Raw genomic sequence first — 12,211 nt, forward strand, 5'->3', positions numbered from 1 at the left:
CTGTGTGACCCCACCTCGTAGATTTCACAAATTTTTGCACGGTCACATAGTTAATTTGGTTCTTCTTCTCTTTATAGCGTTTTGAGTCATTTAACTCCCTTGCACAATTACGTAATGAACTACCGGTTTTCTTGTAAAGTCTGTTTTTAATCATTCTCTTTGTGGTAGGTGACACCTTTCTGGGTCGCCCGGGTCGCTTTTTGTCGTGGACAAAATTTTTGTTCTTCCATTTCCAAACAGTTCTGCGGCTGCAGCCCAATTTTTGCACAATTTCTGCAGGTTTAAACCCCTGCTGATGCAATGTTTGTATCTTAACTCTAAGATGCTCATGACTTACACGTTTAGTTGTTCCTCCCATGGTAAAAATTTGAAATAAATAACTTCACTGGTTCAAAAGTTCCAGCTGAATTTGTAACAACCGCGCTCCAAAAAATTCATGGGATCGGACTTTATTAACACCCTTTATTTGGAAAACTCAGGTGTGTCCCGTGTTTTTCTTCATAGTTTTCTTGCTGCTTTTACTTTCTCCTAAGCACAAGAATAAATAAATATGTGCGTAGCAAATCTTAAACATGACATGCTAGTTATTTATGTACATATTTTTATAACTTCAAATCTGTCCAAACATTTATCATGAAGCGTTTGAAACTTTGTATCTTGATGATCTTCGTATAATTTTTTCATTTCCAGTATTTATGAGAGTTTCTCGATTGTGTAGCCCCCGACGGGAGTTAGTCCATCATTTCCATCCCCTATTGGGTTATCTTGCATCATAAACGGATTTAAAGCCTGGAAGGGACTACGAATAGGATCTACATTTTTGTTTAGAGTATCTGATCAGCTTCTTGGAAATGAAGTACCACGAGTACGCCAATCACTTTTTCCTGCAAAGTCAATACCCGGTAATCGTGTTTACTAAATACTCTTTAGCTTCCTATTTGATACTTTACATAAATAAAACAAATTTGAGTATTTCTCTCACCTCTGACTGGTAACATAGCATTCACGACGACAAAAATGGGAACTCCAAAAGTTTGCATAGTTGGATGTGGGTAAGTAAATCGAAAAATACATATATACAACTTTAGGTGGTGCAGTGGTGTGTCATTGAGGTCAAACAAGGATTTACTATTTCAACCGGTAATTAAGTCGTCAAAATTTAAAAATTCCCCCATTAATATGATAATCAGCAAAATTAATGACGAATGGAAATCAAAATCCACGGTTTTTGGCTTGTCATTTGAAGCTCTAACAAATTTGATAGATTATAGCTAACTTTATACAAACTAAGAGTAGATAATATCTTACGTACATATATATTGTTAAGTTAAATATAGTAATTTAGCCCTTAGTTATTGTTATTTAATCATTTAAAGTAAGTTATTTCTGTTTGTAAGCTCACGAAAATAGGCTAGTGTGCTATGCTAAAATTTCATTTTGTGCATTCCCTAGTACTAGTAAATGAGGGTAATAAAGGCTATTACTATTACTATTACTACTATTACATAAATATTTGTGTACAAAAAACAAATCTAAATATATAACAATAAGGTTCGCAGGAATATGTGCAGCTACAAGATTACGTCGGGACTTGTCGTTCAACAATTTCGTCATGGTTGACATGAACGCCGAAATTGGTGGCACTTGGTTCGCCAACAGTTATCCAGGCTCGTGCTGCGATGCACCAATTCATCTGTACGCATACTCATTTGAACCGAAATCTGGTACATATATAATTTCAAGTACATAAACTTGATATGAAGTTGATTTAGTAGTTAAACAATAGTATTCCCATTTGTCAGATTGGAAAAATACTTATGCATCACAAGCAGAAATTTTGGAATATTTAAAGCACGTTTGCATCAAATATTCACTTTATGACAAGATTCGACTTAAACATCAAGTTCTCAGGATCCAGTTTATTAAATCAAAGAAATTGTGGAGTGTCAGTTTCAAAAATTTGGAGAATCAAAACGAATTTCAAGAGGACTTCAACATTGTGTAAATAAAACTGCGTTACATATTTATTATTATCATAACGGATATTTCAGCGTATATGTACAATGACTGTGTTGTTTTTAGAATTCTTGGCACTGGTATTCTCCGTAGCCCTAAAATCCCGAGAGAGTTTGATAGTTTTGAGGGCCCCATTTTTCACACGGCAAAATGGGATCATGATTGCAACCTTAAAAATAAGGTTTTGGCAGTGATCGGCGTTGGATCAAGTGGAATCCAAGTGATTCCTGAACTTGCAAAAATTGCAAAGAAAGTGATTATTTATCAGAGGTTTGGATTTACTTTATGTTTCAAATTAATATATTCAATTGTATAACTTAGAATTTAAATGGTGAACAGAAGACCTTCATGGATGCTACCCAAAGAAAATAAATCATACAACGTTCTCGCCAAACTAGGATTCCAATTCTTCCCTATTTTTCAGTACGTATATCGACACTGGTGGTACAGCTACTTTGAGAAGTTTTGGAATTCCATGAGACCAGGAACTAAAACGGCTGAAATGTGTATGACCCGTATCAGTTTTGACTACCCTACATATTTTAAGCCAAAAAATGATGAATGAACTTTTTTTTACATTCTTAGTAACTCAAGAAGCAAATAAGTTTCGGGACAAGAACTTAAAGATTTCCCAAAACTGTTGCACCAGCAAATTCCAAATGACCCGTTTGGGTGTCAAAGAGTCCTATTCTCAAATGATTATTTTTCCACTTTGAAACAGTCAAATGTGAAACTAGTGTCGTGCAAAAGTTTACAAGTTACCAAAAACTCAATTATATCAGACGAGAACGAAGAGGAGAAAGTGGAGGCAATTTGAGACTATTATAAACTAATATAATCCATAGACATATAGATACATAGTTATATATTTCGCATACGTAAATAAGTACACATTTCTGTATTATAGGTAATAATTTTGGCAACCGGGTTCAAAACGGAGGAATACTTTTCACCAATTGAAATTTGGGATGCTGAAGGTGGAAATGTTTTGCAACGGTGGGACAACCATGGCCCTTCGCTTCTTTTTGGCATTACTGGACATAAATTGCCAAATCTTTTCTTTTTGTGGGGACCAAATACGGTATTTACTTACTTAAATGGCACAATTATTCATATTATATAAGCATCCAGGTGCACATCGTCTCATCAACTTCAATTGATTGTAAATACATAATCATGCTGTGTGATCATGGATGGAAATGACTTTGACTGCTATTGATCTCATATTATATACCTGGCATAACCACAGACCATCACCAATACATGGCAGTAATCAATTCATTGTACTCTGAGAAATGTACATATTATGTAGTGCCACTTTTGTTGTTGGATATGTGGCAAATATGATAACTACAAATTGGTCGGCATATTATTCCTCATTGAGTACATAATATACCATATTTTATCACGATTTCCAATTCATGTGGAGATCGAAGATGATAAGTTCACACTGATAAAGCAACTGATAAATTCATACGCGAATGGAAACTTATAGGTATAAAGAGGAGCAACAAGGTCTCATAATAAGGACGCTCTTACATATTATTCATTTGGCACTTATCAATCTTACAATTAATTGTTGGTAACCCTTCAAAATGCAAAATCTTCCTATTTATGCCTTCGGATTGTGTGCAGTATTAATTACTGCAAGTGGAATCCAACTTCCCCGTGACCCTGTTCACTTTAATGACGATGGCACTTTCAAGATTGTGACGTTTACAGACTTGTAGGTGCTACATTTATATATTTATTATAACACAATAGAGGCAAATTATTTATAAAATTTAATTGGAAATCAGGCATTATGGAGAAGGCCCAGGAACTGAACAGGGCCCTGCAAACGACCTGAAATCCACTAAAGTCATGACTGACATTCTTCGATGGGAACACCCGGATTTTGTGGTCTATACTGGAGACCTTATGTCGGCGGAGGTGAGACTTAGATTTGTTTTAAATAAAAAAAGCTCACAGAAATCAAAATGCATAATTTACTTCTTCAGGTCATGTTTCCTAATGGGTCTGTTTATGTGGATATGCTGCTCAAACCCGTTGTCGATGGCGGTTATCGGTTAGATAATTACCCAGATTTTATTAATTCTTGCAAATAAAACAATAAATGAATATATGCACTTGAATAGTTGGGCGTCTACGTATGGGAACCACGACATTGGAAATAATGTGACGAGGGAGGAAATTCTTGAAACTGAGCAGAAATATAATTTGTCCTACACCCAACACGGCGTTGATGGAGTTGAAGGCACAACGAATTATTTTGTGCCAATCTATCCCCCCAAAAATGTATCCAATCCGTCTGAAGCGCCGTCACTGATTTTATGGTTTTTCGACACAAGAGGAGGTCGAAACTCATCTGGGGGCATTCCCGCATACGTGCACGAAACTGCGGTGGAGTGGTTTGTACAAGAGCTTGCAAGTATGAACGCTACTTGGGGACCCATTCCTGCTCTCGCGTTTTTCCATTATCCAACGTAAGTAATTACAAATAATTTTGCACTGTCCAGTTCACCTGAAAATATTTTAAAGTAATTTCTAGAGCTGAGTATAGTCCAATTCACGACGAAATTGATCAACGTCCAGAATGTCCTGGGCAGCATGGTATGAATGAAGTGATAAAGATGCATATGTATGCATAAGAACTTGATTTGTAATCGCTATCTGTTTACCTAGACGATATTGTGACACCTCAGGAGCGAGATACTGGCTTCATGCAGGTCTAATTTCGTTTGTACGTTTTTTTAATTTTATACACTTAAATACTTTTTTTTAAATTGCAGGCGCTTGTTAATTCCGGCACTGTAAAGTCTGCATTCGTTGGACACAATCACGGAAACGGTTGGTGCTGCTATTATCAGTCGGTGGATTTGTGCTACAATCGGCAATCTGGGCATGGTGGGGGCTGGGTTGGTTGGACTCGAGGATCTCGAGTAATTACCTTGAACCACGCAACACTTTGGGGTCAGACCAACAGCTATATCAGACTTGAAAACGGAACATTTACCGACTTTTTTCCTGTCAGAAACTTCACGCAACTGAATTAATTAGTAAATTGTTGTATATGTAATATAATTATACAAAAATTGGAATAAATCATCGAAACAATTCAATTGAGTTTAGTTTTTTTGAGGAGGAATTGAAATGACTCCAGGAACTGATTATGCATGTGCTGAAATCCAATTTAGAAAATTTTGTCTATTAATTTATAATGCTTAATCTGATTTTTTGTCATGTTGCTCCAGAGCCTCGGTCACAATGCTGTGACATTGATGATGGAGAATCAAATGGATTTCGTGATCAAGTGTGTTCGCTGGATGACAGAACGGCAATGCTCATTAGTCACAGTAACGGAAACGGCTGAAGCAAAATACATGGAGAAAATTCATGGCGAAATGAAAGAGATGGTTTGGATGTCGCCTGGTTGCAATCCTCCGTCTCAATATGTGGACAAGTTTGGACGAATTGTGGCCCTGTATCCTGGGACGGTGAGCTCTTATGCGACAGAAATCCGTAACTTTTCACCAAATCACTTGAATTTTATCAAGTGAGGCGACTAATTGTAAGATGCAAGAGCATTTTGTCTGGCTGTCTCATGATACTAACGTGTTTTTAAGTCGGTAGATTGAATTTATTAAAATCATGGTATTTGTGAGCTTTTAAAATTATCCTACTAATTGAACTGTCAATCAATCCTGGCGAAATTATAATAAAACTAATTTAACTTTTTCATGAGTAGCTTTCCACCCCATCCAAACCGTGTAATGATATCTGGAAAACCCAAAAATGTCAAATTAATTTCGTATTCGTGTTAAGAATAGTATTTATAGGACGCTATTGCATGCAAATTTATTTATGTACCTGTGCGTAATGTGCAACCAGATGAAGTATACAAAAAGTAGGAGAAAACTTAGACCAACGAGACCAACGCTTTGTTCTGGTGATGAAAATTCATAATAATATTTGTTAGCTCCGAGAATGCAGAGATACAACGAGACGACGAGGACCGGTGTGAGTAGTACAAAACAAATAATATCGGCCACTAGGTTCCGACAAAAGTATGTATTGCCAGGGTCCATGAGACACTGAATGATACGAGGTATAGGTCACTTTAGCACAATTTTGTATACACTTTCCTGTGCGTACATATTTAATGGTATTATGTGACTTACATCCTTGAAAGTCGGAGGTATCCTTGTAGTTTTGTAGGAAAAGTGACAGATTTCACATCCGTTCGTGTTTGAAATTGAAAGCCATTGCTCTAAACAGGATTTGTGTATTTGTGCCAGTGTTCCTGTGCATTTACAGGGCGAGATTAACGCCTCGTTGTTTCCACTCCTGCCATTATTACTTTGACCTGAAAATGATTAGTGGTATTTAAAATGTGACAACCAATTATTCAGATTGAGTCATATTTACATACCTTCAAGACAAATTCGACAGAAAATATTCGATAGAGTTTGCGTTTCTTCGCTTCTTTGCATCTCAACGGAAGATGACCAACAGCAATATTCAGGTTCGATTGTCACAGCAGTAGTGCTCACCACGACCTTATGTGAAGATGTCAATTCTGCTATTCTTAAGCTATCTTTAATTTCGATGACTTCTAGGGACGCCATATCGATGGAATAATTGCATCCCAGTTGAATTAAACTGAAATCCTCGGGATTATCCGTTACTAAGTTTGACATTGTTCCAAATGTCGCTAGTTGCGAAAGCATTATGAAAAACCTAAAAACTTGGTTTATACACAAATCCTAAAATTGTTGTGGCTTTGACACGTTCTTGATCCCAATAATCGAAATAACCAAATGAAGTAACTGGACCATCAAAATTGGTTTAAGGTTGCGGATGTGGGAAGAACAAGTTGCTTAAAATTATTGTCATGAACTTGATTACGTTGTCCACCACGTGTGTATGTACCTAGGTGTATGGATAGGTTTAAGAAAATGTCAAAGTAGACGGATGATCTTGTTCTTAAGATTATTTGCTGAGAAAATTCATCTGGTTGTCGTACTAACAAGTAGTTGTAACGTTCAGTACATGTCATCAAAATGTTCTTCCGAGCAATCGTACCTAATACACAATACCAAGTAGGATTAACCGCAATGAAGGATTACTAAAGATATGCATGGATACGTGTGTGCATATTCCGTACCGGCAGAAAACCACAAGAAATTAAATACGTCATTGTAAACACTACCCACACAAATATGTACCACATACACATAAGTATGTGTAAAGGAATATAATTTGCAACTATAGTTCACCCACTGGCAATGCAGCCCCATGGACGTATCAAAATGTGAATACTATGCAAACAAGTGTGCACGAAGAGATTCTGATAAATGATGGAATATTATTATATTATTATTACTGGTATGTCGCCAACAATAAGATTAAACGCTATTCTCTCCGATATTTGACAAGATATGTACTTTGCAATTCTCATAGTTCGTCTATCGATTCCATTATAAACTCTCATTCGTGCGACTGACGTTTGAATTAACTGCATACATGGTACAATTGTACATTGACATTAAATTACACAATTTGAGCTTCATGGTCGTCTGGAAAATCTGCTTTTGACGTTTTTGAGAGCACGAGTCTAATTTGCTGATGGGACATTCTCCATGAACTCCATTTGTATTGGTGATGCCTGGATAAGTTTGCATAAATTCTCAGAACTTGCACATTTATTGCATGCAGACGCATTTTTAAGGAATTTATCCATACCTGAAACTTCCTCTCCCCCAAATGATACAAGCTGAAAGAAGGGCAAAACTTCCAACAACGAGTGCGATTGCTTCCCATCCATCGAATAAGAGACGATTACTGTGCTTCCTGTCAGTATACCATTGATACGTCATGATCCAAAGGACTAAAGTTGGCAAGAGGAAGCTGAGCAGTTCTGCTATAAATGCTATTAACTGGAAAGTGACGCGATTTCTGGGATCCCGGATGTACTAAAGAAATGCGCGAATTACATAGATAAGAAAGATTGAATTAATTAATAACATTGTAATCTTGCGCTCATTAAAAAATTCCAATTTTACTTCTCTAAATGTTGGAAAAACTCGTATAGTTTCAAAGGAAGACTGACAAATTTCACATTTTTCGCGTCTGGACGTAGTTAGCCAGGTTTCTAAACAGGAAGCGTGGAGCAGTGCCATTGAACCTGAACACTTGCATGGAGACTCGAGCAGTTTTTCCGAGGCGTCATCCCCACTGTTATTACCTTCGTTAATGGATAACGTTATACAACTGAAATTGAAATGGAGCCTTATTTTTACAAACCTTCAAAGCAAATTCTACAACACTGATCCGGCATTCTGTTAGAGATCCCCAAAAATCACAGGATGTAAGAAGTTAACACAGTAAGTGCACACAATTGATATTCTCACTGAAAAGCATGTTGTATGTCACGTATTATTATCAGTAGCCAGCTCAGACACCAGGTTCAAAGGTTGGTTAAATTTTACTGTAGACAATATAAACTCCTTAAATAAATACTTACACTTATAAATATGTATACTCATATATACATAAATCGATGACGCAGTAATAATTGTCAAAATAGTACAATGGTAAATATTGATGTTTTTTTCATGGTTGGAAGACTAAATTAGTGTGAAACAATTGCAGTTGTTAAACAACACCTATTTATTCAACCATTTATAGATATATTTAAGTGTAGCATTTGGTAATGGAATTTCAAGGAATAAATACATAAGAAATTTCAAAGAGTAACAAGTTGAATTTATTACAGATTACTTTCAATCGATAATTAAGTTTGAAATATATACTCGGTCGAGTAATTTGAATTAATGTTTTACTGTTGTAGCAAAAGACTATTTAAATGCAGCATTTCTGGAGAATCGTCTTTCATGGCTTTTGCAATGTAGCTTTCTTCCCTTCCTTCCGGCTCAATGGAAAATATTCCCAATACTTCTTGTCGAATTCTTTGTATTTCTTGGAGATCTTGTTTTAACAATGATAAATCTTGCAGAGATTTCCCTTTAGATTTCTTATTCGAGACAGCAACCGACATCTTTATAGTTAAGCCTTGTTGTAAGAAATATAAGAGACGACCTGTTAAACACATTGCAATAGAGTGAGTTATTTGACAGATTTACTTAAAATTATCTGCAGTTACAAATATGAATACCTCGATGACGATTAAATCCGGGCCAAATTTTATCAGAAATGGATAAACTCTTTCTGCTCAATTCCACCAATTTTGTAGCCCATTTTATTTCGTTACTTCCAAACTGATTTTTCCGTGCTCTTGAATGTTGCATTAATAGAAAAGAAACGCGCTGTAGTACGTCATTCTCAATATCATGGATTTTAAAATTATTTGGATGCAGGACAACTCCAGAATACTTGTTGATAATTTTAATTAGTTTCTCGATAGATGAGAAACTATCATCTTGATCCACGAGCGATGTTTCTTTATCAACTTTGGCAAGTAGGGAATGCACAAATTCTGGCGATTTCTTAGACGAGCATAGTTCGCAACACCAACTGACATCCATTGTTTGCAAATTATAGGTTGGTAGAAGATTGCCATCAGTGCAATTTTTCTCTGTACATTTTGGCGACGAAAAATACGTCCCCAATTCGGACGAATCCATACATCGTGGACACCCGCACAAAAAGTATTTGTTGTCCTTCAGTTTCCTTCGTCTCTCAGAAGTTGGAAGGGTTGCTTCTGTGTAGAGAAAATTTACGCTTTCTCCTGTTTTAATGGGCACTGCGGCCCGCAAATGAAAATCCGAATTCAGTTGAATAATCCAGCTCGAATTAGGAACACAATTATGGGCTGGCATACTGGCAATATGATAAAGATAAGTCCCATTCCTACATCAAATAAGATGGGACATATTTAGGTTGTTTTCGCATTTCTAAAATAATGTCATCTTTTTTCATCTTTACCTATAAAGCTGGGCTTGAGATACTCCATCGTCTGATACGAAAGCGTTTACTCCGATCGCTCCCAAGACATGGTCAATTTCCTCCTCTTGGCACTGACTCTGTCCACACACCTGTCTCACAAACCGGATGGCAGAATTTTTCTGTTGTCGAGCATGTTCAACTCTACTCCTTTCTTCCCCATGAGATTGCAATTCTAATATTTTAGACCATTTCGCCGGATTCTGAGCCTTTTGCAAAACCCCCCGTAGAACCGTCACCCCTTCATAAACGAAATAATCAGGAGTTGTCTCAAAGAATGTGTCGGGAGTAATGTTTCGTTCCGCAAAAATTTTACACTCAGATTGTGCATGTTGTTCGTCCTGAAATTCAGAGTATTATGTAAAATATAATTACGATGAAGCTGTTGGAAAATAGCATATGCAATGAAAAATTATGTGTGTACTTTTTCGCAAGTAACTCCACACAAAGGCCAGTGACATTTTGAACACTTGTAATTTGTCGGAACAATCCGGAAGCAGCTTAGACAGACTATCGTCGTCCAGGATTCTACTGCACTAGCGTCACCTAAATGAGGTCCAGAAAATATGGGGGTTTCCTTCAAGATCACTTCACCTTGCTTGACATCCCTCGTCGTGACCAAATATCTCCCCAACACGTCATTTTGCTGCACTACGAGTGGGAAACATTGAAGTTTATGTGATTTCCAGTGATTTTGCTGATGTGCTTTGGAACAGTAACCAACTTTCTTGCAAGCGCCACAACTGGAGGTACAGGGGACGCCACAGATTGCACAATTCTCCAGCGAAGTATGCAAGTAATCCATTTCTTGTAAGTTTGGCATGTGTCGTACGTGTGAGACTGCTCGACACGAGCTTCTTTAACGAAATGAACGGTTTTACCAACTGAAGACATGCATATAGAAGTAACAGATGTAACTTTTCTTCTATGCAACTCAGAGTGTGATTGTCTTTTAGCTGGCAGATTGACAAACTGGAGGTGAGAAACTGTTGAGATTTTTTCTTCATGAATGTTGCAAACGAGACAAGGCAATCAAAAATTCTGACTGGTTTAATTAACCAATTTGAATCATAAATGAGGTCTCTTCGGTTTGGTGCATAATAGAATGTGTTCTAATTGTCACGGGTTAAAGATTCTTAGTTAAATGAATACGGGGTAACATCATTTTTCAGTAAACTCACTGTTTTCATATCAGTTTTGCGACAAAAAGTTGCAACAAACAGCACTTTTGAACGGAGGGGAAGTCTCAATTTATTTATAGACACAACTGTTCTCATTCCCAATCCAATCTATCCATTGTGCTTGTTGGAAGCTGGACAAGGATGGATATGTTCCCGTCCTGAATAAACTTTTAAGAAGTCAAGTGGCTTTGCCAAACTTGCCAATGAACAACAACGAACCTCACAATACTGCTAATACATATGATTCTGCTTGCATTATGCATGTACATTATATGGCTATTGAAACTGTCACACAAGCGCCAGAATGACAGCGAGTATATTCGAGTGTATCCTTCTTTAAAGTGGATGTCTTAGATATGCACATGTACGAATGCATGTTAAAATATTGATGAAGTTTTCGAAAACGCTTGCTCATCGATCGTGTTTAACTATTAATTAGTCAAGATGAAATGGGGCAAATTAATAATCCTATGTTTGTAAGCTATAAAATAAGTTCCCGGATGCCTCAGCATAATTTCTGATCTTATTTACTTGTTACTGTTACCCCTCTGAACTGACAACTCCGTGTGTTTGTATACACGCACGTGTTTGTTTGCAATAACAACTCATCTTCTTTGGTCCGTCCGTCCATTGGCGTCACACTTTATATCGATCTTAAGTTCCCAGCTAAGTTGTCCTTCAAAGAGTTATTTAAACTAAAGTCTGATGGCACTTGACTAAAACACCCAGCATTAACGAATTAACGATGATTACATACATAGTTGATGAGCCTTTGTCTACTTCCGTATGGTATACGACATGACGGTGTCCTATAAATTCATAGCCCGCATTATGCATGCTGACCTCGAATTATGTCAACTTTCAAACTTTGTTCTTCTGTTACTAATCTTTAACTGGCTGAGGACAAAAGACAACGCTGTACCTCAAAAGACAGAAAGTTTCTAACCAATGGTGGTCGAAAGACTTCACGAAAACCAAGTTCTACAAATATAATGCTGGTAGTAACAGGTTAAGAAATTCGGAACCACTACATATATCAGTTTAGCATG

At 36.9% G+C, this 12,211-nt stretch overlaps 4 protein-coding genes across 4 annotated transcripts; 2 read left to right on the top strand and 2 right to left on the bottom strand.

Moving 5' to 3' along the window:
* The first annotated feature begins 1,612 nt into the window (after positions 1–1,612).
* LOC118434783 (baeyer-Villiger monooxygenase-like) lies at positions 1,613–5,505 on the top strand. The gene is made up of 6 exons (XM_035849022.1): positions 1,613–1,724; positions 1,803–2,001; positions 2,083–2,286; positions 2,356–2,522; positions 2,602–3,097; positions 5,271–5,505. Exons 1-5 carry the CDS (start codon positions 1,613–1,615, stop codon positions 2,730–2,732), a joined length of 813 nt encoding a protein of 270 aa, XP_035704915.1. The 3' UTR covers positions 2,733–3,097; positions 5,271–5,505.
* Positions 3,479–5,138, top strand: LOC110847067 (probable inactive purple acid phosphatase 16). The gene is made up of 7 exons (XM_022093913.2): positions 3,479–3,742; positions 3,816–3,948; positions 4,017–4,084; positions 4,155–4,502; positions 4,568–4,629; positions 4,702–4,745; positions 4,809–5,138. Exons 1-7 carry the CDS (start codon positions 3,612–3,614, stop codon positions 5,070–5,072), a joined length of 1,050 nt encoding a protein of 349 aa, XP_021949605.1. The 5' UTR covers positions 3,479–3,611; the 3' UTR covers positions 5,073–5,138.
* A 126-nt stretch (positions 5,506–5,631) lies between the features above and the next one.
* On the bottom strand, positions 5,632–7,080 carry LOC110847609 (E3 ubiquitin-protein ligase MARCHF2). The gene is made up of 4 exons (XM_022094584.2): positions 6,449–7,080; positions 6,198–6,382; positions 5,887–6,110; positions 5,632–5,796 (listed from the first exon to the last, which is right to left on the bottom strand). The coding sequence occupies exons 1-4, from the start codon at positions 6,744–6,746 to the stop codon at positions 5,730–5,732; spliced, it is 774 nt and encodes a 257-aa protein (XP_021950276.1). The 5' UTR covers positions 6,747–7,080; the 3' UTR covers positions 5,632–5,729.
* Positions 7,081–8,673: 1,593 nt separating this feature from the next.
* On the bottom strand, positions 8,674–11,095 carry LOC110845796 (SET domain-containing protein SmydA-8). Its single transcript, XM_022092305.2, has 4 exons — positions 10,406–11,095; positions 9,964–10,322; positions 9,194–9,888; positions 8,674–9,117 (listed from the first exon to the last, which is right to left on the bottom strand). Exons 1-4 carry the CDS (start codon positions 10,802–10,804, stop codon positions 8,858–8,860), a joined length of 1,713 nt encoding a protein of 570 aa, XP_021947997.2. The 5' UTR covers positions 10,805–11,095; the 3' UTR covers positions 8,674–8,857.
* Between the last annotated feature and the right edge of the window lie 1,116 nt (positions 11,096–12,211).

This window comes from Folsomia candida, unplaced genomic scaffold (genome assembly GCF_002217175.1).
Source record: "Folsomia candida strain VU population unplaced genomic scaffold, ASM221717v1 Fcan01_Sc003, whole genome shotgun sequence".
In the NCBI taxonomy this organism is placed as follows: domain Eukaryota; kingdom Metazoa; phylum Arthropoda; class Collembola; order Entomobryomorpha; family Isotomidae; genus Folsomia; species Folsomia candida.